This window comes from Molossus molossus, unplaced genomic scaffold (assembly GCF_014108415.1).
Source record: "Molossus molossus isolate mMolMol1 unplaced genomic scaffold, mMolMol1.p scaffold_m16_p_9, whole genome shotgun sequence".
Classification (NCBI taxonomy): Eukaryota; Metazoa; Chordata; class Mammalia; order Chiroptera; family Molossidae; genus Molossus; species Molossus molossus.
In genome coordinates this window covers 30,791,513-30,817,199 of record NW_023425403.1, presented here as the reverse complement: position 1 = coordinate 30,817,199, position 25,687 = coordinate 30,791,513, and the positions used below count along the sequence as shown (strand labels likewise).

The 25,687-nt window shown below is 35.0% G+C and overlaps 1 protein-coding gene across 6 annotated transcripts in view; it reads right to left on the bottom strand.

Moving 5' to 3' along the window:
• Positions 1-480: 480 nt before the first annotated feature.
• The window catches only part of HOOK3 (hook microtubule tethering protein 3), a 106,949-nt gene continuing 81,742 nt past the window's right edge, over positions 481-25,687 (bottom strand). For 2 of the 6 annotated variants that reach the window (XM_036249492.1, XM_036249491.1), the window contains 7 exons: positions 24,774-24,808; positions 17,256-17,338; positions 15,333-15,433; positions 13,568-13,672; positions 13,314-13,385; positions 9,927-10,063; positions 5,849-6,255 (listed from right to left, as the gene is read on the bottom strand). In XM_036249492.1, the coding sequence (XP_036105385.1) occupies positions 6,153-6,255; positions 9,927-10,063; positions 13,314-13,385; positions 13,568-13,672; positions 15,333-15,433; positions 17,256-17,338; positions 24,774-24,808 (636 nt within the window). In that variant the 3' untranslated portion in view covers positions 5,849-6,152. Of the gene's footprint in view, positions 590-5,848; positions 6,256-8,029; positions 8,286-8,532; positions 10,064-13,313; positions 13,386-13,567; positions 13,673-15,332; positions 15,434-17,255; positions 17,339-24,773; positions 24,809-25,687 lie in introns of those variants that run through there. The other 4 variants (XM_036249496.1, XM_036249495.1, XM_036249494.1 and 1 more) reach the window with 3 other exon arrangements.

The window sequence follows — 25,687 nt, the reverse complement described above, 5'->3', positions numbered from 1 at the left end:
CCATGTTTAACTTTTACCCTTAAGAACTTTTAACAGTCGGTTTACAAACATTAAGTACCAGCCTAAATCAAAACAAAATCTATCATAGGTACTAGAAAAAAACTAGTCGTGGTTTACACTAAATAAGTGGCATAAGTTGATAGGACACACTATGTCAAGTGGTGCCAAAAGCAAGTGGATGAATACTATTAGACAATTATTAAATATATGTCATGGTTTAAGAGCAGAAAAAAAAACCTCAGCTGAATTTTTATACAAGTCTTTATTTACAACTTGTTTAACAACTGTACACTTTTTGCAGCCTTGAAAACATTTTTGTATGCGAATGGGAAAATATAGTTTGATCAAATCTTAACATTATTCTTCATATACATATACATATATTATATGCATACATATAAACATGTACATATAATTAATACCATAACAAGTTGGCAGTCCATAAAATTAAAATGAATAAGTGATATCAAAAGAAAATACAAGATTTCAAAAAAATTAAAAGTCTGTCTTCTGGTGGTTTCTTGGACTTTATCTTTTTGTGACTTTAGTAAAAATTTCTTAATGAGGTTCTCTGCCAATTCATCCAACCCTGAAAAACAGTGAGAAAACCTACCAATCTAACACACCGTAAATAGTTGGTAAACTTAGTAAATATGTGGAAAAATGCTTGGATGCCAATGTTGCTAAATTATATTGACTCCACTTGTAAAGTGAGAAATTTAGAGTCCTGTGTGGATTTCATTTTTGGATTATAATGACAAAGAATGAAACTGTGAAATTATCAGTTCAACAGTCAACCAGAAATAAGAATATACCTAGCAATATACTTTTTCCAAAGGCGGACAATTACAGTGTCAAGTATGAAACTAACAACAACTCACAGAACAATCAGTAATACTTAAGACATGAGTATAAGGCTTTAGAGCTGGGACTGTAATCAATACAACTCCAACTCCAATGTACTAAGGTGTTTTCCAGCTCATCTGAAAAGTTTAAAAAATACTTTAGGGGGGGAAAAGGCTCTTTCTATCCCCAAACCTTTGATAAGAATTTATTAATCAAAATAAGGCAAATTATTAGATACGTTTGAATTTTACCATTCATTACACAACCAAAAATTGGGTGTTATAAATGATGGGGCAGTTGACAAAACATGAACATTGCAAAACAAGACAAACTTGGAAATGACTCTTCTGAGTACAAAGATTTCTGAATTACAAATAACTTGAAACGGCAAAGTTAGTGACAGCAATGACCTTTTAGTGCATCTGAATTTTAAATAACTAAGGCTGTTAGGAAACAAAAGGCTACCATTAAAAAATTAGAAGGCCTCAAATCACTAATTGGTATTTGGGTGCAGTTATTTCCTGTATTTATACTAAAATGCTGTTTCTTATTTCAAGCATATTAAAATTTTCCCCTAATATAAGTCTCTGTAGAACACATTAAAGTAGGCCACCAAGAAAATAATCAACTCAAACCACACCATCTACTCCTCTGAATTTGAATGACAATAAGAATTTCAAAATTTGCTTAGAATTTGATACTACTGAACAAGTCTGTTGCTTGATTAAATTTTTTTTAAAGGAGTGGAAAGCATCATGACTTCCTAACAGGATAGTTTAACTACTAAACTGAACTCAAGAATTATGATTAGTCTCTTATTTTCATTAAAAACTCACCAATGCATTTGTATAGATCCTTTTAGTTATGTTAAGAGCTTTAGTAATAGGCCAAGTGAATGAATAAATATTAAAAAATGTTTCATTAGCTAAGTCACTGGAATAAAATGTTTGCTTCATACATAGAATTTATCTTGATTCATAATCCAAGGTATTAAGAGCAAGAAACTGAAAAGAACAACAAAAAAAAACAAATCAAATATGATCTTAGGGACAGAAAAAAACTGTTGGCAACTTTCATTAGTTCTATATAGATTTAAAAGTAACAAAATAGAAGAATGTGTTTATCAATGCTCAGTAAGTGTTAGAAACTATCATCAATGTTAAAACACTACATAAAAAATAAAAAACCTGAAGATACTAAGTTATGATTTATGAAATGATTTAATTATATCACTTGAAAAGTAAAGTGCTAAGAATTTGTTTAATAGTGTCAATAAAAATAAAGTTGAAAAAAAATATATATATATACTGAAAACTAGTTTCAAAGAATGGGGTTTTCATCTTTCCAAGGTCTTAAAAAAGGGCTATTATTAATTTTAATAAGAAAAATAGCTTTATTCAACTATTGCAGTAAAATCTAAGTTATCATACATTAATTGAATACCTTAATTTTGTCCTTAGTTTCCCTTTCAGTATTGCAGCACTGGCAAAGAGCATTTTCCTGTAGTGATGAAAAGTTCTAAATCTGTTTAGCCAATATGGTAACCACTACTCATGTGTAGCTAATGAGTATGTAAAGTGTGGCTAGGTGACTAGGGAACCAACATTTTAATTTAATTTAAATTGTCACATGTGGCTAGCAGCTAATGAACTGGACAATGCAGGCCTAACATCTACTCTTGTCTAGATTAACAAGAAGTCAATGAATGATAAAGACAATTGGAAGACCTATCCATTCAACAACTAATTAGTAAATATCCAAAACATATTTTGTCCTCTGTGTGTGTGTGTGTGTGTGTGTGTGTGTGTGTGTGTGTGTTTAATTTTAATTTTTTTACTTTGGGAAGACAAAAAGGAGCTCGCTTCTCAAAGGTCAGAGTGTAGACTTCTAATTCCGTGTTGCTCTCTTCTAGGTGACCTGCCTAAGCAAAGCACATCAAAAGGAAACACTACAGAAACTTTCACACTATGAAAACATTTCTGTCATCTGAAAACACAAAATAATTTAAAACTCTAAGAGAATATTCTTATGAGCAAATCCTCCTATTCTTTGGCAGTAACCATGTGTCAATGCTTATGTAAGAACAAATACTTTAGTATTTTTTACTATAATTTGAATACTATTATATTCAAGTTACAAATGGAAGAGTCCTGACTCCTAAAAACATCTCTTATTAAGTCAAAAACTTTGCTATATTTATAAAAATGACCAAGTTCATAAAGCATATCTGTTATAGAACTAAGAATATTTCCGTTGTATTCTGCTGTTTTTAGGGTCTGCCTTTTCCGATCACCTTACCCTACCACTTACCAGATTCTACGACTTCATAGCTCCTGGCACTTGGCTTTCTCTCTCCTGTCTTTGGGCATGTGCAATGGTGACAAAACTATGAAAGTTAAGGACAGTTTGTAGGTTTGTATTTTAGGAGACAGGGAAATCAAAGGTAAGAACATCTTCTGATTCACCAGAAGATTTACTTTTTATTACTGCAACTCCAGAAAACAAAAAGTTTCAAGGGTGTTTGCATTTGAGAGGACTTGGTTTCATGAGTTATTAACTTATAAAAGAATTTATTAATGTGAAATATAAAATGTAATTCATGCTTAGCAGCCCCAACCCAGCTTCAAATAGATTTCCAGACTTAGAACTTCAGATACAACTTTAAAAATTTCAGGAAAAGTACAAAGCCCATTTATCTGGGTAATCTTTTACATTTTTTAGTGAGTGCTCTGAAATAAGGAAAAGAACCCCAGTGGAAAAGTTAAATAAAATATGCCACAGAAAGGTAGAAGGAAAATAATTATCTAATATTAATAAAGTGCTGTGAATCTTGCAGTGAAGTATAAATAATACATAAATGATTAGAATAGTAAAAAATTATACACTCATTTCTAACAATGACATATATAAAATAAACACATGATAGAATGTATAAACAGTAATCACTGACCGGAGATTGACAAATACATCAAGAATAAACATGAGTCCCTTTTATTAATTTCATAACATAGTTGCTAAACTAATTATTTTCTTTTGTCAATTTTGAGATCTCTAAAGTGATAACTCCTGCTCAGAGTCTCCCATCTACATTATTAAATCCTCACCAAGCTTTGGTAGTTTTCTTTTTCTCACTTTGAGATTGTTCTTCTCATGACACTTGATAGCCTCAGTGGCCTAACATTTTGAGGCTTTGGATACCTTTTCTGAGGACTTCATCTCCAGACCCTAAACATCTAATTCGGAACCTGGTGATAATGTATCAGGTACATAAGGGCTCTTCTTGAAGATATTTTTAAAATGTACACTCTTGCCTTCACTTTAAACAAAACTTTCTGTGGGGTTACTATGTATAATTAAGGGGGACATAAAATTGAGCAGATCTAGATAACTGTTAGGAAGTCAGCAGTGATTTTCAGCCCCAGAGATTTCTTCTGGTCTCATCAAATCACAGTATTTTTAATGATCTTAAATCACTACCTGAGGTTTAGTAATGGGTTAACAGTTTCAAAGTGAAAACGGATGCTTTACCCTCCAATGATAACATATATGTTAATATTGTGTGCCCAGTTAATGTCCAAAGAATGGAAGGTAATTAGAAAATAAATTATATTTTTGACTACTCTTTTCTATCGAATGATCATGTAATAAAGTCAGAAAATTTTATGTGAACTTTTACTTTAGGAACATTTGTTAAGGCAGTGTAAGTTTTTTTTTTTTTTTTTTTTATCCTCACCCGAGGATATTTTTCCATTTTTTATACAGATAGAGTGGGAGGGAGAGAGAGGGAGAAACATCGATGTGAAGGGACACATCGAGTGGCTGCCACCCGCACGACCAACCAGGGCCGGGGACAAACTGCAACCGAAGAACGTGCCCTTAGCGGGAACCGAACCCGGGTCTCTCCGGACTGCAGGCTGACGCTCTAACCGCTGAGCCAAACTGGCCAGGGCAAGGCAGTGTAAGTTTTAATTGTATTAATACTTCCATCTCCCTGGATGTGTTTTACAACTAGGCTATTTCTTATCCCAATAATCCACTCTACTCTCCAGGAATGGATTTTCTTAACAGTAGTTCTATTACTTTCTCAGATTTCTGTGTTCACTTATATACAGCATACAAACTTATCTTACAGAATATTACTGGAAAATGTTAGAAAACAGAAAAATACTGAAGAGAGACATAATGTAATTGCTGATATATAATTGTTAGAAAACACTTGTAGATCCCTCACAAAAGCCAAAACTCATACACTTGCCATACCTAGGTTCAGGCCTCTAGTTTTTCAATAACTAATGTCCCTTCTCTAACATTTTAAGTACAATGTGAAGAATCCCAGTGCATTTAAAGATAACATTAAATATAAATTTCATAAGTTGTTATATTTATGAAGATGATACATGTGAACTAGATTGATAAAAGGCTGCTTAAAAACAAAATAATGAGTACATAATTCCCTAGAACATAACAGTGACTTAAAACAGATGGATGTCATTACATCTGTGCTGTCCTTCATTTTATAAAAAGCAAGCTAAATATTAATGCTTCTGTGATTTGAGGGAATGGGACGGGGTAGAAATGAGCGGTGTTAGTAACAAATTATTCATGTTTTTCAGGCTTCTGAGAAATTAATATTTACTGCAAAACTTTAGACCCTGAAACTCTTATGCTAAAATCAGACAATAAAACCTTTTCAAATTTTTCAATAAAAGGAACATACAGCAATTATTATTTAAATATACTTTATAGAAAGTAAAATACTGGATGACAGATACATTGAAGATAGCCTTCCTTGTATAAAAACTTCATGATATAAAATCATTATAGTTACAAAGAATAAGCTCTGAAACCACTTTCTAAATGTAATAAAATTAGGTTGTTACAACTACCAAAATAAGCTGCCAAGTTGATAGTGGGAACTGTAGGAAAAAAGATAATCATTATTGAATGGAAAACCCTTTTAACTTATAAAAAGGGAAAAAATAAAAAACATGCTAAAATAATGTTTAAGTTTCTGATATCCCATTTTAATTTTGTTGAGTACACTTTCCTCCTACTTTGGAATATCACATAGGCTTCACTGTTAAGAAGTACAATGCTACATCAGTTTCACAGTCATTTCTAGGGGAAGGGTCCCTTCATAATATAAGGCTAAAAAGTCAAAATATCCTTCCATAGTTTAATAAACAGGCAACAAAAAGCATTGCTTTTTGCTAAGGGCTGTTATTTTGCCCTTAGCAAAAAGCAAGATACCAGGTACTGTCCTCTCACTGTAGGATCACAGATGTTCTGATCCACATGTCTGTGAACTAGCTAGGTTTGTACTTACTAGCTGTGGGTTGTGGATATTTTTTCAGATAAATCTCACATGTTCCAACTGAGGATAACTGTAACATTCCTGGAGTCTGAGATCTGGATAATTGGAGATTAAATGCAGAATGTTAAGATAACTTAAAAAATTTGGATTTTTGTTTCAAGATAATCCTTATATTGGGATAAAGATTTTCAAGTTTTCAACATTGTTATTATTATGAATGTTTATCTGAAAACAGGAGATACTCAAAATATTTCATATCATTAGTTAACAAGAATGGACAAAACTTATTGAAAAGGAGATGTGAGTAAAGTAACGCATAAATAAGATGTTTTTCTTCAACTTAACTCATCTTTCACTTACAACTTATGGCTGGTCTATTTGGACAGTATCAATTTTCATGCCTTTGTGAAAACTAATCAAATATTTAGGCTGATGTCTCTGGATAATATTTAGATTTTGTATAATTGAGCTTTTATTATATAAACAAAATAACAAAACCTCAGCAAAATTATAGACAGTTATTTCCTTATTATAATCTAAGTGTCCCATTAAGCCAATTTTACCAGGCTAGTGCTATCTAATAGAAATAAGCCAATCTTGATCAATTTTGGAACGTAGGTCCTTTATTTAGGGACTTCTTTTTCTTGGTTATTAACAAGTAATTAGACAAATTATAAAAAGATATAATTGAAATTTTGAAAGTTCTTTTAAGTACAACTGTATTATTTATTTGCTTTTTAAATGTGGTAAACTACCATATTTGCTGGATTTTCCCCATTATGAGCTTCTTAAATAGACACTACAGAACATAAATGTTATGCCTTAAATTCCTTACTTATTTACTTTGTATTTTCTTACCCTGGTTAGAAGGAAAACAGAAAGCAAACTTTTTGTTTATAAAAATACGGACACTAGGCTGCTGGATCACCTCAACCTAATGCAGTAACACTATACTTAGTCCATTGCTGAGGCTAGGACTAGCTCCACTGTCCAAGCGAACTGTGGCTTCATGAAGTTACTGTATCTAAGGAGTGTGTGAAAACACAGCACAGCATAGCTCACATCTGGATAAAACACTCATTGTGTTTTACCTTCCAGGTAGACCATGCATCATCACAAACCTCCTAAGAAATTATTAATCATTACAAGAGAAATAGCAATTTCATAAACCCTGTCCAAAGCTGGATAGGGTTGTCACTATTATAGCTAAGTGCTACTCCTGATTTTTTTTAAACATCATAGAATGTTTAGAAATATAATTTCTTCTATGAAATAAAATATACTAAACTTTAAAGGTAGAGTAAAGGAGAGTGAAAGTTACGAATATCAAACACCAAAATAGTAGCATACAACAGATGCTGAAGAAAAATAAGAAAACGTCCTTCTAAAAGCTTGGCATCTTTCCAACTCATTTAGAGACCTGTATGTGAGTAGGTGGGTGGGTCAGAGACCAGGGCTGGGGCAGTAAATAGAGAAAATTAAAACCTCTTATCTTATGAGATACAATCCTTTTAATAAATAGTTCACAGACTCTTTTATGTCCATCTACCATATTCTGTGGGTATAATTTTCCAATTATTTAAATTTTACCAAGGTTAGTGTTCATGCTCTGTTTTAAAACAGTTGAATCCTTATGCAATTTGTAAAATGAGGGGCTGAGGCTAAGACCATCCTAAGTAGATTTTGATCTTTTATGGTCAAAACTTTCTACGTTGTCCCACCGGTGTGGCTCAGTGGAGTGAGCATCCTCCCATGGACTGAGAGGTCCTCCAGGTCAGAGCAACATGCCTGGGTTGTGGGCTCGATCCCCAGTATGGGGCATGTAGGAGGCAGCAGATAGATGTTTCTCTCTCTCCCTTCCTCTCTCACTAAAAAAATCAATAAAAACATATTTTAAAAAACCCACAAAACTTTCTATGTTGATTAGGTCTGCTTAGCCTCCTTAAACCCCACAATGCATTCTACTCACGTGGTTCCCTCCATTATCACTAATTCTTTCTGCTTTACTGGCATGTCAGGCAGAAGCATTCACACTGCTCTTAGATTTCTGTAGTTAATGTAAAAATTAGCACAATGCATGAAGTCATTTCTGTGTATATTCTAATACTTTCTTCAAGTACAATTTCTGAGGACAAATGAAAACACTACTAAGTTTTAGGTCAATTTTCTTAAAAAATGGAAGAATTTAAAATCAAACATTTGAGTACAGTTTCTGAAAATTCTCAATTACATTTAGCTTGATTTAAAATTAGTCATTTGTATTTAATATACAGAACTAAATGAAACCTGAACTTCCAAACAGCATGTACATGAAACAAAATCCTCTTATAAGGTGACCAATCTAAAAACAAAAACAAATTAAAAAATTGGCCTAATTTCAGTAATTTTTTGCTTTTAATAAAATGGGCTATGACAAAGGCTGGAGGGGAACTTAAATATAATTGGGGACCAAATACTTAAGTCAATACGTAAAGTCAGGCAGAGGCATTTCATTTTCAAATAAATGACATTTTACATTTAGATAGCACCTTATATAGTCAAAGTGCTTTACAATCATTATTACTTGACAACTATTCATCAATGTAAATAAACATGATTTACAATCAGTCTATCAACAAATCTAAACACTGATGCAACCAAACATCTAAGAGAATCTGTTCAGTAGCAAATTCTTGGACTAATACATAGAATTAGGAAAAAATGTAAGAGACCTGTCATATCACATATAAGAAATCATTTACTGATCTTAATGACTGATATTAAGATGTTAAGTATTAGGAATTATTGAGAAATAGAAGTGTTTATATTAATGAATAAATAAAACAAAAGAGATGCAAGTCAACAAGGAAGTTGCTCAAAAGGTAATGCTACCTATTACTTGTAAATATATGAAAAATAGGTCTAAGATGTGGAGGGCAATTAAAACTATTAGTAACAGCCACACTGCCAGATTTTGATCCTCAGTTATTGTGATATTCCAAAACAAGAAAAATTAATGCACTGACTCATTGTTTCTCTTCTGTAATTCCCCCCCTAGTAACCTAACCTATGCATTCACTTCTGCCAGCAACAAGATAGCAGGAAATAATAAAATTCTATGCATTCATGTTTTAAAAGTAGTTTCCAAATCTCCAAATTTAATTTCCTACAAAACAATGTGAAAACTAATTTTTTCCCTGTAAATAATTCTATCAGGTGCCTTAAGATCTGATTAGCACCTCTGCCAATGTATTTATGTCTTTGCAAAAAGTGCACTTGCCAACCATTCATTTTATATAGTAAGTATGCGAGTTATTTGAAGTGCATTTGGAAAACGAGTGAAAACACAGATTAATACATCATAAAAAGATTAATTCCCTTTAAACAAAGACATTCTTATAAAGCATGGTAACACAGAGGCACAATAAAGAATATAAATTGTGTATCAATTATTGGCAGAAAATCTAATTCATTACAAAGCCTACACCGTTGGGGAAAGGATGTTTTCATACAAAGAAAAATACTATACTATTATACAACACTTTTAATTGGGCATTTAAAATTTTTTGGCACATAAAAAGGAACAGAAAGAACTACAAAATAAAGGACCAAGAAACTAAAACATTATAGATACAAAGAGAAAGTCCTCAAATGAGAAACAACTAAACATTAATATAACATAGAGACAAAAAATAAGCCGGCTGAATTTCCTGAAATGGTGTCATGTATAACAGAAGTATGTTTTGAATGCAGAATGTTTTTTATTCTACTGGTAAGACTTGTCTACCTTGCTGTGGCTGGTTGAACATGGCCCGGGTAAGATCTTCTCGTGCTGGTTGCTTGTCTTTGCCTAGCCAGAAATGATTGCCCTGAACCTGTACTAGCAAGTCTATCTTCAGCCGCCTTTTTATGCAGAGTCATTCCCTATATCACACAGAAAAAAAGGTAATCAATGAAAAAATAGTGGAACATACCCTCACAAAAGATCATTTCATCATGCAGATTTTGTTACATTGCATCAGAGGGCACAATTAGGAATGTTAATTCTGCTCATTATAAATTAAAATTTTATAGACATTTCAGTTCCAACAATTAGGTACAAATCTTCCTTTGGTAAAATTAAGACTTAATTTTCTGAATTGACAACAATCAAAATAATAGATAATAGAGACAGATTTTTGGAATATAGTACCCATTCTCAAATCATACTTCCTTTTTAATTCAAATGTATTAAGTGATTTTCCAATTAAAAAATTGTGATTGATTGGTAGCAACTGATTAACAAGGGGTTATGGAAACCACAGGGGATATTTAGAATGGAAAACCACAAATGCACTTGCTGTTTCTTAAGGTAGAAAGGCACACGAGGTATAATACATACCACCATGCTGTTTTTCTTCAGGAGGACTTGTATTCTCAAACTAAGAAAAGTTCCTGATGGCCCAAAACAGAGGGCCCAACAGGGAGCAGGGGGTCTTTCTTGAAGACAGGAGGATGGCCTGCTAGCTTAAAAGGAGAGGAGCCATAATTGCTGGGCTCAGAGCACCTTACTTAACAGGAGGGAAGTAACCTCTGGAGGGTGCACTCTCTAAACACGGAGGAATAACCACAATGACAAGCATATTAGTAGATCAGAAATAAAATGGTTTTGTTACTCATATTAATAAGCCAGTGAAGAATCCTTGCCAGACAAACACTAAACACTGAGAACAGCTGTTTAATCCCACCAGTGACTGGATACAAGTAAACTGATGGGAGGAAGTAGAAGGCAACAAAGAGGAAATGAGCAACTGGGAGCCAGGAGGAGAGTCAGGAGATAAGATAAGCTATGTGAAAAGACACACAGCCTTTCTAGAATGAAGTGGAAAAACTGGCACAGAAGACTAAAACATGATTCTTCCTTTCACTAGTTACCTTCTAGGAAAAACAACTGGTCATAGTTTTGCATTTTTATTAGAATTGCAGTCTATCATATATACCCAAATACATTAACACATTCCTCCATTTTGCCTATAAGAAAATCCAGTACAGGTTTTTACACTGTTTGAAATAAAAGCATTTAAGGATCTTTTTTTTAATCCTCACCCAAGGACATTTTTCCATTTTTTTGTTCAGATAGAGTGGGGGAGAGAGAGAGAGAGAGGGAGAGAGGGAGAGAGAGAGAGAGAGATATCAACATGAAAGGGACACATCGAGTGACTGCCACCCGCACGACCCAACCAGAGCTGGGGACAAACTGCAACTGAGGTATGTGCCCTTAGCGGGAACTGGACCAGGGTCTCTCTGGACCGCAGGCCAACACTCCAACCATTGAGTCAAACTGGTCAGGGCAGCATTTAAGGATTTAATAAAATCAATAAATATCTATTGGTAATCTTTACTTATTAATTTAGCTATATATATTAACAATTATATTTTATTTAAAATATGCTATTTTTTGCCCTGGCTGATTTGGCTCAGTGGTTAGATAGAGTGTTGGCCTGTGGTCCGGAGAGACCCGGGTTCGGTTCCCGCTAAGGGCATGTACCTCGGTTGCAGTTTGTCACCGGCCCTGGTTGGGTCGTGCGGGTGGCAACCACTCGATGTGTTCCTTTCACGTCGATGTTTTTCTCTCTCTCTCTCTCTCTCTCTTCCTCTCTCCCTCCCACTCTATCTTAATAAAAAACGAAAAAATGTCCTCGGGTGAGGATAAAAAAAATAATAAAAAAATAAAATATACTATTTTTCACTTTTACATTGCAAGCACCTTATTCAAATTCTTCACACACTTGTAAGACCTCATCAGGCCATTCCCAAGCTACTTCATACCTTTTCCCAGCACTCGTCATCTTCACTCCATTTCAGCTGATTAGATGCAGAACCTTCTGAATGTATGTGTGAAGCTATTATTGGCTATCTTACTTGAACATAACTTGTGTTAAGTGTACTCAGTTATTCCTTCACTCTCTGGAGAGCTGAAAATTAGGACTATTCTTTTATACTATATCACAGGATAAATAAATTTAGTTCCATAAGAAACACAATATGTGAAGTATAAAAGTCAATCAAGAATATGAAATTACTAATAAGGACTGAGGGGCAGAGCTCCAACTACTAACCTTTAAGAAAGATAAAGAGGAAAGAGAATAAGTGAAGTCACAACTAGTTCCCAGAGAACTTCCTTAATATATAGTTTTTTCCTATTTTAAAATTTTAATTTTCAAGAAACTTATACTTGCTGTTATAATATTTTAAACTACATGATTTCCTCTTTTGTGCTTTAAAATTGTGATAAAATCTTAAATATGTAGTTTTAACCAAGGCAAATATAAATGTGGACATGTCATGAAATTGTAAGAGTTTCTGACAAAGATTAAATCACATAATTAGGAGGCCTGGCACACAGACCTTTAAGACATAGTATGAATTATAATTGTAAAACAGAAACAGTGGCATTGTGTCAATAACACAACCACAGGGTCAAAGAGGGCTAATGAAAGGAATCTGGTTTAATTTCCTTTCTCAGGCAACTAACATTCTAAAAAGGCAGAAGTGGTCTTACTGGGAAGAATAACAAAAAAGAAAAAGACAAAAAGTCTAGGAAAAAGTATTGGAAAAATGTACAGCATTCTTTAAAAACCACAGCTATTCAGATCCAGAAAATCTTATTGAAGCCCAGAATGTAATGAGCATTTATTTTCTCCTGTAATACATTTAAAGTTGAAAATATATGTGTGTTGGAAAATTCCATTTCAAAACTTCAGTTGTTCAGGGTCTAACAACCATAAACATTTTCCAATCCCTATGAAATAGTTACACTACTCAGTATAAGTACCACTCCTGCAAAGGTACTGACATAGGCCCAGAAAACAAAACCTACTGCATCAGTATTTAGATATTATTAAAGTACCTTTCCCCTAGAAGAAAATGGTTCTGAGAGACAGGAATCAAACTGCCATTTATCTTTCTATTCTCTAGGGATAATGATGTGTTCAAAATGCCCTAACCACGTGTATGATGGTTCTCATATTTACTTTTCAGTCCTGAGGTCAGCGTTAAGATTATGTTAGTGTGTGTTAGGACAGCAATTACTTTCAGATTCATTTGGCAGAATTACTTCTACAGTAAAGGACGTGTAATAAATATTACATATTCACTGAACTTTGCAATATGTTTTGAAGTGTTATTTTCTTACCATATTGTACCAGGCACTAACAATATATTTCTCCTCCATCTCTCTTTGACTCTTTGTTTTCTCATATTCTTTCTAAAAAACAAGCACATGAAAACATGTAAGGATGAAAAACAATTTGATATCAATAAAACAGTAACATTTAACTCTCTAAATTAATGGAGAGAACTGCATATAGCAAGAATTCTAAAAAAAAAAACAACAAAAAACCAAAGAATAAAAAATCAAATATCTTATCGTATAGTACAGTGAACTACCTCTAAAGAATGGAACATTCGGTCCCGTTCCTGAAGCTGATTTTTAAGAGCCTGTATTTCTGGTGCTGCTCCTTGATTCTGTTTAGGATCTAAAGTACGAATAACCTGTAAAAAGTAATAAAAGAAAATTTTTCAAAGTTTCAAACTGAAAGAATGTAACATCTCAGGAAGCATTTATTTTAAAAAATAAAAGATAAACCTTATGAAAATGAAAGGTGAGTTACAAGGATACTTTAAAATTCAAAAGTATGAAATACTATTCAATTATTGCAACTTTTATATAAAATTTTTAATTATGTAAAAGACTCAATTATAAGTCATTTTCACTTAAAATTAATAAATTTTTACTACAGCAGACATTACTGACAGCTGTTTAGCATTTCCCTTTCCCCTGATTTGGTTCAGCCCTTTGCCTCTGGCCAGATGTGTACTTAGGAAGAGGGTACTGATGGTTTAAAAGCCTGTCATGACCCATCTCTTCTTCTGCCAATGGCTTGGTTTAGGCATGGGCATGTGATGCAATTCTAGCTACCCAACTAAAGGTCTTCTGAGAAAGCTTTTTTGCTTTTTGGCTCAATACTTCAAAAATGGCCAAACCTGCCCTGGCCGGTTTGGCTCAGCGGTTAAAGCGGGTGACAACCACTTGATCTGTCCCTTTCACGTCAATGTTTCTCTCTCTCTCCCCGTCTCCCACTCTATCTGAACAAAAAAAATGGAAAAACGTCCTCAGGTGAGGATTTAAAAAAAAAAAAAAAAGGCCAAACCTGCCCAAGAGGTGTAGTTCAGTGGATTGAGCATTGCCCCATGGACCAAGAGGTCCCAGTTCGATTCCCAGTCAGGACATATGCCCAGGTTATGGGCTTGATCCCCAGTAGGGGGCATGCAAGAGGCAGCCGATTGATGTTTCTCTGTCACATTGATGTTTCTATCTCACTCTCCCTTCCTCTCTCTAAAAAAATTTAAAAAAATTAAAAAACATGGCCAACCCTATAAAACTTGTAAGAGCAGAAAAATAAAAATCCATTTCCTTCAACACAGATTCACCAATTACTGCACTACCACTTTGATTTCTCACACCCTCTAACACTTACTTCTTTGGGGGACTATTTTAAAGCAATTTGCAGACCTCATGACACATAACCCTTAAATACCTCAACATGCATCTCCTTAGACTAAGGACATTCTCCTACATAATCAGAGTAAGATTATCATCTGTAAGACAACTAATACTTCTACAAATCATCACTATTTGGTCCAAGTCCACATTTCCACAGGTCTCCAAAATGTCTTTTCTAACTGCTCTTCTGCCCTCAATCCAGGCCCAAAGATTAATGTATTACATTTAGTACCCCTCACTCTAATGCCTATTTTTTGTTTTTCATAACATTGACTTTTATCCCAAATTCTGCATTTATCAGATGATTTCCTGAAAGTGTTATTTACCTTGTCTTGTTCTTATAACCTCATTTTCCCTGGGAACTGACAGTTAAGTCTAGAAGATTGCTTAAATTCAGGTTAAATATTAGTGGCAATGATACTCCATAGGAGGCACAAGAAGGTGGTTGTTCTACCATTAGTGGAGGTAATTTTGATTACTGGTTAAGGTGGTGACTGCCACTTATTTCCTATGTAAAGGTATATTTTCCTCTTGGTACTTCTTGTTTTCCTCCTGGTTCTCTGCATGAGAAGTCACTGTACCTGCATTCTGAGAAGCCAGTGAGACATTATCAGAAAGTGAAATGAGATGCCACGAACACATACTTACACTTTTAGCTTTCTCTAGGTATTTCTTATATCGCTCTTCCATTTGCTTCATCTCCTCTTCTTTCTTCCGTAAAGCTTCTTGTAATTCTTCAATTTTTAAGGCTACAGATGAGACAATAAAAAATATTTTTAGATTGTAATGACTTTAAAAATATTTCAACTTAATAGTAAATAGTTAATAGTTTTGAGCTGGTTCTAGTCCTATAATTTTCTTTAAGAAGAGAACAATTCATAATTTTTTTCCCAAAAAGCTTTTCTTTTCTTTAAAAAAATGTTTTTATTGATTTCAGAGAGAGGAAGGAAGAGAGATACAGAAACACAGAGGTGAGAGAGAAATATCCATTGGCTGTTTCTTACACATCCCCTACTGGGGATTGAGCCTACAACCTGGGCATGTGCCCTTACTGGGAATCAAAACGGCAACCTCCTAATATACAACTGATGCTCAACCAACTGAGCCACACTGGCTGGCCCAAAAAGCTTTTCTCATAAACAAACACTCTAGTATAAAAATGTTTAAATTTAAAAATACCATTGATGGCCCTGGCTGGTATGGCTCAATTGGTTGAGTGTTGTTCCACGCACTGAAAGGTTGCTAGTTTGATTCCCAGTCAGAGCACATGTCCAGGTTGCAGGCTCAATTCCCAGAAGGGGGCATACAAGAGGCAGCCAATGGATGTTTCTCTCTCCCCGCTCCCTTCCTCTCTCTCTAAAATCAATAAAAACGTATTTTTCTTAAAATACATTTATGGATGGATGGATATACAAAACGTGGTATATACATATAATCGAATATTATTTGGCCCTAATTCTGATACATGGGCACATTATGTTAAAATGAAAGACATATGCTACGTGAAATAAGCCAGACATGCACAAATTCACAGAGACAGAATAGTAGTTACCAGGGCAAGGGGGTACAGAGTTTGAGTTTTGGATGATGAAAAAGTTCTAGAAATGATGGTAGTTGTACAACATCACTATATTGGACAGTTGAGTAACTGCTTCTGGTTGCACAACAGTGTGAATATACTTAATGCCACTGAACTATATACCTAAAATGGTCAAAGTGGTCATCTTTATGTTATGTATATTTTATCACAATAAAAAAAGTAAGTTTGTGTTTTGCTCCACCTGCCAAAGAAAAGAATTAATGAAGTCAAGCTACATACATGTGTGAATTTCAACAGAATTAAAAGTTTGGCTGAATAGCCCTGGCCAGTTTGGCTCAGCGGTTGGAACAGTGGCCTGCAGACCAAGGAGTCTCGGGTTCGATTCCGGTCAAGGGCATGTACCTTGGTTGCGATTTGGTCCCCGGGCCTGGTCAGGGTCATGCAAGAGGCAACCAGTCGATGTGTCTCTCTCACATCGATGTTTCTCCTCCTCTCTCTCCCCCACTCTATCTGAAGATAAACGGGAAAAAAAGTATCTTCAGGTGAGAATTTTAAAAAAAAGTTTGGCTGACTTATATTCAACTATACTATGAAAATTACTAATTTCATAAAATATTCATTAGCATCCATGGTTAAGGAAAAACAGAACTATAAGTAGAAATTTAAGAAATACTGTGAAGATGATTATATACTCTTTTTATAAATAAAGCAGATTCTTTAAAATAAAGTCTATTTCTAAAATAAACAATTTTAGCCCAGCCAGTGTTGCTCAGTGGATTGAGCATCGTCCTATGGACTGAGAGGTCCCAGTTTGATTCCTGGTCAGAGCACATATCCAGGTTGTGGGCTCAATCCCCAGTGGGGGGCTGTGCAAGAGGCAGCCGATCGATGTTTCTCTCTCTTATTTCCTCTCTAAAAAAAATCAATAAAAACACATTTAATAAAATAAAATAAATAATTTTATATAAACTCATCACTAGGGTAAAGTAAGGCTAACCAATTTAAAACTATGCTAATTAGGAAAAACTCACAGCTGTTGTTAAATCTTGGTTCGAGATCTTCAATAATGGCTCTCTTCTTCTGCAATTCATTATTGGCTTCATGTAGCTTCTCTCTATAATAAAATATATAACACTGAGTCATCTACTACTATTATGTATTTTTTCACTTCAAATTAAAAATGTAAGTTTTTTAATTCTTGGAATACAGTTGCCCAGCACGTAATGATATAAAACAAAGATGAAAAGACTAATCCAACATGACTTTAATAGATTTTATAAATAAGTTAAAAAAACAGAGACAAAAATTTCAGAGTTTGAAATAGTAGTCACTTCTTTTACATAAACCTGCACAAGAGGGTACAAAGAACTTAATGATTTTTATTTTTTTTTCTAGGAATAAGGATATTGTAAAAAGTAAATCTGAAACCTTGCAGAGATTTTACAACGCAAAATCTTACTGCAAAACACTGAAGTTCTAAAAATAAGAACAGAAAGAAGACTAGGCCAATAGAAAAGAAAGATACATGCAACTATATGGACAAACATCATAGACGGTGGAACATAGGAAGTCAGACACAATAGGGCAATACTGAATGATAACATTTATATGAAGTTCAGAAAGTATCAAAACTAGTGAAAAGTGACTGAGATCAGCACAGTGGATACTTTGGGAATGTAAGCAATCAATTATAAGGAAGAAGGATAAATCCTGGTGGGTTGGCTACAAATATTCTCTATGTTGATCTGGGTTACCTATGTATGTAGGAAAACATTCATCATGCTGTTTGTAGACGTAGGGACTTAGGATTTGTATATATTACTTTATTTAAGTGATATTCCAATAGAAATTTTAAAAAATGAATTAACCAAAAGTAACTTTGTTACTGGTATTTATATAATATGTACAATTCTCCTTATGTAGTATTTAGTATGGCACTCTGTAATATAAAAGAAAAAAGAAGCTGCCAAAATACAGACAAACAGAAAACAGAGTACTTTGTTTTCCCTGTATCTAGTCTTTTCAATGTGTAATACATTAATAAGTTTTTTTCTTTTTCAACAATTTCTTGAGGGTATGACATATGCACACACACACAAAAGTAAGGTGGGGCAAAAGTAGGCTTACAGTTGTGAGTCTGTGAAACAGAATTTATTCTTATATTATTATTTATTAATTTTTTCTTATTAATCCTCACCCAAGGATATTTTTCCATTGACTTTTAGAGAGCATGGAAAGGAGAGAGGGAGAAGGGGAGAGAGAAAGAGAGAGAGAGAGAGAGAGAGAGAGAGAGAGAGATTGATGTTAGAGAGACACAGCGATTGGTTGCCTCCCACATGACCCTGATTGCAGCCGGGGATTGAACCTGCAGCCCAACCCGGGTATGTGCCCTTAACTAGAATTGAACCCACAACCCTTTGGTGCGAGGGTGCTGAGCCAAAACGGTCAGGATTTTTATTAATTACTGTATTATTTTCCATACAAACAACTGTACTAAACCTTCTTTTGTCCCACCCTGTATATACACACACAGAAATAAATATATGTAGTTTAAAGAACAAGAAAAACTAAGCTCAGTGAAGAAATGGATTAAGAAACAAATTATCCCAGAACCATGTGTCCCTCTCCCCTTCCCAGAAGTGACCAAAATTCAGAATTTTACTCATTCTCATGGTTTCTGCGATAGGCCTTTGTACTCCTTTGTACAATATATTGCTTAATTCTGCCCAATTTTTACTTTATACATTACTTATACTGTATATATTGTTCTGTGACTTCCATCTTTTACTTAACATTATGTTCTTGAGATTCATTTATGTTGTTGTGTTAGCCTTTGTTTACACATATTTACTGCTTTGTATAGTGTTCTTTGCCTCATTCTATCATTTACAATTGGTAACATTCGTTTTTTTATGAATTGATATTTAGACAAGAGAGAGAAACACTAATTTGTTGTTCCATTTACTTATGCATCTGTTGGTTGCTTCTTGTATGTGCCCTGTCCGAAGATTGAACCCACAACCTTGGAATATTGGACAACACTCTAACCAACTGAGCTACCTGGCCAGGGCCCAATTGGTAGTATTTGTATTGTTTCTACTCTTTTGTGATTATAAACAACGTTCCTCCATACTTTCTTCTACATGTCTCCTGGTACACGTGGACAACAGCATTGCTAGAAATCTAGGGCAGCAATTTTCAACTGTGTGTTGCAAAAATTTTAAAAACTGACCTCTTTTCTCTTTGATTGTCAAATAAAAAAATGACAACAGCCAACACAATAGCCATCCAATGTGAATGCCCTGTCTTGAACCATAAATATATAGGTCATATAACAAAGTTGTACCTTATTGGTCACACTGTATAAGAAGGTTGCATCTCATTGGTTAATTCTTGGTACCAGAAATCCTTATAAACAAGTATATGCACCTGATTAAAAAAAAAAAACACCACTCTGGAGCCAAAAGGGTAGGTAACTACTATTAATTTTTTTTTTAATCCTCACCCGAGGACTTTTTTCCATTTTTTGTTCAGATAGAGTAGGAGGGAAAGAGGAAGAGAGAGAGAGAGAGAGAGAGAAACATCGACGTGAAAGGAATACATTGAGTGGCTGCCACCCACATGACCCAACCAGGGCTGGGGACAAACTGCAACCAAGGTACATGCCCTTAGCGGGAACTGAACCCAGACCTCTCTGGACTGCAGGCCGATGCTCTAACTGTTGAGTCCAATGGGCGAGGGCTATTAATTTTTTGTAAATCAATCAAAAGTATACCTATATTTTCTTGCCTATATTTTCTTGTCAGAATGGCAAAAAACATAATTTTTGGTGTGCCATAGAATTTTATAATTAGTTTAGGTGTGCCATGAGATGAGAAAAGTAGAAAATTGCTGATCTAGCCCTGGCCGGTTTGGCTCAGCGGTTAGAGCGTCGGCCTGCGGTCCGGAGAGACCCGGGATCGGTTCCCGCTAAGGGCACGTACCTCGGTTGCAGTTTATCCCTGACCCTGGTTGGTTGTGCGGGTGGCGACCACTCGATGTGTCCCTTTCACATCGATGTCTCTCTCTCTCTCTGTTCCTCTCTCTCCCTTCCACTCTACCTGAACAAAGAATGGAAAAATGTCCTCGGGTGAGGATGATAAAAAAAAAAAAAAAAAAAGAAAATTGCTGATCTAGGGTATATTAGGAAGGTGGAACCGATAAGTCACAAAATATGTGCATATTCAAGTTTACTAAGTAAAGTGCTATATACTCCTTCCAGCAGTGGTTAGAGAAATTACCATTGCTCAATATCTTTGACAATACTTAGTATGTCTGATTCTTAAACTTTACCAATTTGGTATGTATAAAATGGTTTCCACTGTCATTTTAAGTTTGTATAAAATTGACCATAATTTAAGATGTCTATGGGCCCTGTGTCTTCCCCAAAGATATGGTGAAGTCCCAACACCCAGCACCTATGAATATGACATTTGGAAACAGAGTCTTTTCAGGTGTAATTAGATAAAATGAAGTCATACTGGACCAGAGTGGACCCTAAATCCAATGACTTGGTATCCTTGAAAGTCATAAGAAGGCGCAGACATACAGAGAGAAGAATGTCATATGAAAATGAAGACAGAGCCTGGAGTGATACATCTACAAACCAAGGAACACCAAGGATTGCTGGCAGCCACCAGAAGGTAGGAAAGGGTCATGAAACAGATTCTCCCTTAGAATTTACAGAAGGAACAAATCCTGTTGACATCTTGATTTCAGACTTCCGTTAGATAAAAAAAATTCTACTGTTTTTAGCCACCCAGTTTGTGGTCATTGGTTATAGCAACCACAAGAAATTAGTAATACAGGTCTCATCTCTAATAAATTCTTTTTGATGATGATTTTTACCATGTAAATGACTAAACACAAAAAATGGTCAGACCACAGTTTTATGAAATAACAGGTAATCTATTTTTTTTTTTTTTCAATAAAGGAATGAAAAATGAGGAAAGGACAGAATTCAGTACTAAATCCTGACGCTAGGTAAACTCACAATAGCTGGGAGGTAACATTTTCTGTTCTAGTACATAAAAAAAATCTACCCATTATTAGATTTGCCAGCAAGTATCACTGCAAGGAGTATCTCATGTTCCCCAAATTAAAAAAAAACACACACAAAATAATTAGCATGAGGTTAACGATCAGACTACAGAATTTCTTCCCAATCTCAGCAGAATAAGTCTAAATTATCTACTGAGGATATCTGGTTTACTATAGTGTGACACTGTAACATTGTAACAGGCAAACAATGTATATGGCTACCCTCTACTCAATGCTTGCAAGGAGAGAGTTTTGCTAGAGAGTGACAGGAAGGATTAAATTTGTTACTGGATGGGAGAAAAATCATGAAACATTTCTAACATTGTCAACCTCACCTAAAGATAAAGATGGACGAAAATTTTTTCTCTGTGAGACAACAAATGTAACATTTTGAAATTTATTTCATCATTTAGATAAAAAAAAGCCATCTGCAATTCAAGGAAATGTTTGATAACCTGCTACTGATAAGCTTTATGTTTTTCTTTTTTAAAAAAAAACTTACTTAAAAAGAAAGATTTAGATCAGGGGATGGTGGCATGAAAGATCCCCTTGGTCTCTCCCCTTGAAGTTTCAACAATTTGAACAGCTATAACTCAACAAAGGATTTCCTACTCAATGTACACGCATGCCTGAGAGATGTACACATTGTAGCATCTGAAGGTGGGCAAGCAGGAACAAATGGAGGAGGCGAGAAGGCAGAAGTGCTGAGATGAGCCCTGCAGCCCTGCAGCCGGGAGCTACTGTGGGGCTTAGCCCAGAGTAGGGAGGAACTGGTTGTGGCTGGTGCTAGCTTCAGCAAGGAGGAGCAGACAGATTCTATGGGTGGAGTGAGCAGCTGAAGCTGCGGCTGAGCCTAGAAGCCGGGGCAAGAAGCCGAGGTGCGGCCACAGCTCTCAGGTGGTCAGCATTCGAGACTGAGAAACAAAGCTACAAAGCCCTGCTGCCCCATAGATTCTATCCTTCCAGAGCTCACCTCCCTTCACCTTTGGTGCTGGGTTGCGAAGCACTTTATCTGCAAACCCAAGAACTGGGACTATAGAATCAATATTTTCCCAGAGCAAAGGGTGTACTCTATGACTGCTCCAGGGTTGGGACAAAGAGGGGATGTTGTGGAGATCTGAGGTCATCATTATCAGGAGGGCAAAACAAAGAAGGCAGCAGAGTTCCCCCAACCCACCCAACCACCAGGCATTGCGGCTACACCGTCAGCAGCCAGAGATGCTTGGAGGTCAGCATTGGGATTTAACAGAGCTAAAAAAGTTGTGATTCAATGCCACATAATGGAAAATAATAGAAAAACCTCTTCATATTAATCTGTTAGAGAAATGCCATCATACATAGATGCCTAGACAGAGAAGGAATCCATCAAATACCATGAATACCCAAGGTAGCAAGGCAGCTCAAAAAGAAAATGAAAAATCTCCAGAAAGCAAACTTAAACACATGGAAACATATGATATAAATGACAGAGAATTCAAGATTGCAGTTCTGCAAATACTCAATGAAATATGAGAAAATGTACATAGACAGGCAATTTATTGCACTCAGAAAACAAATTAATGAACAAAACGAGTACTTTACCAAAGAAATTGAAACTTTAAGAAAGAACTGAACAGAAATTCTGGAGATGAAGAACTCAGTAAGAGATCAAGAATTAACTAGTGAGCATAGAATACTGAGAGGAGCAAATGGAGGAAAAAATTAGTGACATCAAAGATAAAAATCTAGAAATGATGCAGAATTAAGAAGAGAGAGACTTGGGCATTAAAAAAAATGAGAGAACTATCTGATTCCGTCAGAAAGAACAATATAAGAATAACAGGCATACCAGGAGAAGAAGAAAAGAGAGAAAAGAATGAAGAGCCTATTCAAACAAAGAGTTGATGAGAACTTCCCAAACTTACGGAAAGTGCTAGATTCTTGAATCCAACCAAACAGAACACCTAATAACCTCAACCCAAAGAGGCCTTCTACAAGGCACACTATATTAAAACTGTCAAAAATTAATGACAAAGAAAGAATTCTCAAGGCTGCCAGTGAAAAGAAGAAAGTAACCTATAAAAGGAAAGCCCATTAAGTTATCATTAAACTTCTCAGCAGAAACTCTATAAGCCAAATGAGAGTGGATCCAAACATTTCCACTACTGAATGAGAGAAATTACCAGCCAAGAATAATATATCCAGCAAAGTTATCCTTTAAAAATGAAGGGGAAATAAAGACATTCCCAGACATACAGTAGCTGAGGAAAATTATTACCAGAAGGCCTCCATTGCAGGAAATAATCAAGGGGGGTTATTCTACATGGATGTTTCTCTCTCTCTCTCTCTCTCTCCCTTCCTCTCTAAAACCAATAAAAACATATCCTTGGGTGAGGACTTAAAAAAAATAGATAGGAACGAATGAGAATGATGAAACAACATATCAAAATTACTGGGATGCAGCAAAAGCAGTAATAAGAGGGAAGTTTATATCATTAGAGTTCTATCTCGATAAACAAGAGAAATCCCAAGTAAACAACCTAACATTACATCTTAAAGAACTAGGAAAAGAAGCCTGGCCGGGTGGCTCATTTGGTTGTACATCATCCCATACACCAGAAAGGTTTCAGGTTTGATTCCTGGTCAGGGCATAAACCTAGGCAGCAGGTTCAATCCCTTGTCAGGGTATGTACAGGAGGCATCTGATTGTTTCTCTCTCTCTCTCCTTCTCACTCTCAATTCAACAATAATAAAAAAATCCTGGGGTGAAGATTAAAAATGAAAGAACAAAAGCAACCCAAAGTCAGCAGAAGAAAGGAAATAATAAAAATTAGAACAGAACTGAATTAGAGAACAAAAAGTTCATACAAAAAATTAAAACAACAAAAACCTGGTTCTTTGAAAAAATTAGTAAAATTGATAATCCTCTGGCTAGACTCACTAAGGAAAAAAGATAAAAGACTCATATAAACAAAATCATAAATGAAAAAGAAGTTACCACAAATATCACACGTAAACAAAGGATCATACTAGAATACTATGAAAGACTATATGCCACCAAATTCAATAACCTAGGTGAAATGGATAAGTTCCTAGCAATATATAACTTTCCCAGACTAAATCATGAAGAACTGAAAAATTAAAAAAGGCCAATCAAAGGTGAAGACATTGAAACAACCATAAAAATACCTCTGAAAAAATAGCACTGGCCAATGTATCCCAGTTGGTTGAGCATTGTCCCAATGCACCAAAAGGCCACTTGTTCAATTCCCTGTCAGGACACATACCCAAACTGTGGGCTCATTCCCAGTTGGGGTGTGTACAGGAGGCAGCCGAATGAGATGCTTCTCTCTCTTCCCCGCCCCCTCCTTCTCCCTTCCTCTTTCTCTAAAAATCAATAAACATGTATTTAAAAACAAAAAAACCAAAAACCTCCCTCTTATGTTTCACTAGATAATATAAGAATGAGCCTCAACAGCTTTTCTACTTACAGATGTTCTTCAAGTTTCTTTTTCAGGAGAACTGACTGAAAATGAAAAAAAAATTTTTTTTAATTAACATTTTTACAATAATTATTTTCTAAAAATTAAGAGCACAGTAGTAAATAACTCTGAGCGAGCTCTCTGGTCAAAGAGCTTTGATAAGGGAGAGAGCAGCCCATAAGTGACAGCAATATAAAATATTTACAAACTACTTATCTGAATTATCTATTTATAGTCAGGGAGGTGAATTAAAAAGCCATTTATGTATAGACATAATAATATTCCTGGACTCGGTAGGCAGGTAGAACTCAATAATAATAATAATAACAATAATAAACTTTTCATAAAACACTTTTGATATTCTTTTCCTTGCATCATGATCAAGTCTGGGGGTGCTTAAGACTTAATCAATAATTTACAAATATGCACAGGTTCCAAATAATTTATGTGACAGTCTGAGAATATGAAGGGTGATATATACACAGAATTAATATGCTAGAGAATGCAGCTTTGGCTGGGTATGGGGGTGGGGGTGAGGGGGAGGCTCCTGAAAAGCAGGAGATCAGAATTGACCTAAAAATAATGATTAAGAATAGTGGTATCTATATAGGACCACCAGGTTTCATGTCTAAACTTAATACTAGTAAGGTACATATTAGTGCATTCTATGAAACATTTCAAGATAAATGGTTACATAATTAATTCAGTCAAACCCAATTAATATAGATAGGCTTATTAAACACAATGTTCAATCAATCAATAGCAGTGATGAGGAGAAAAAAACCCACACACCAAGTTCTTAGATTTTCAGTCACCTTATTTGACAATGATTATGGTAACTTTTTATTTAAGTCCATTCTAACATGGCTCTGGAATATTTCAAATTCATTTCTTTGCTCAGTATGCTAACTATAGCTAGATCA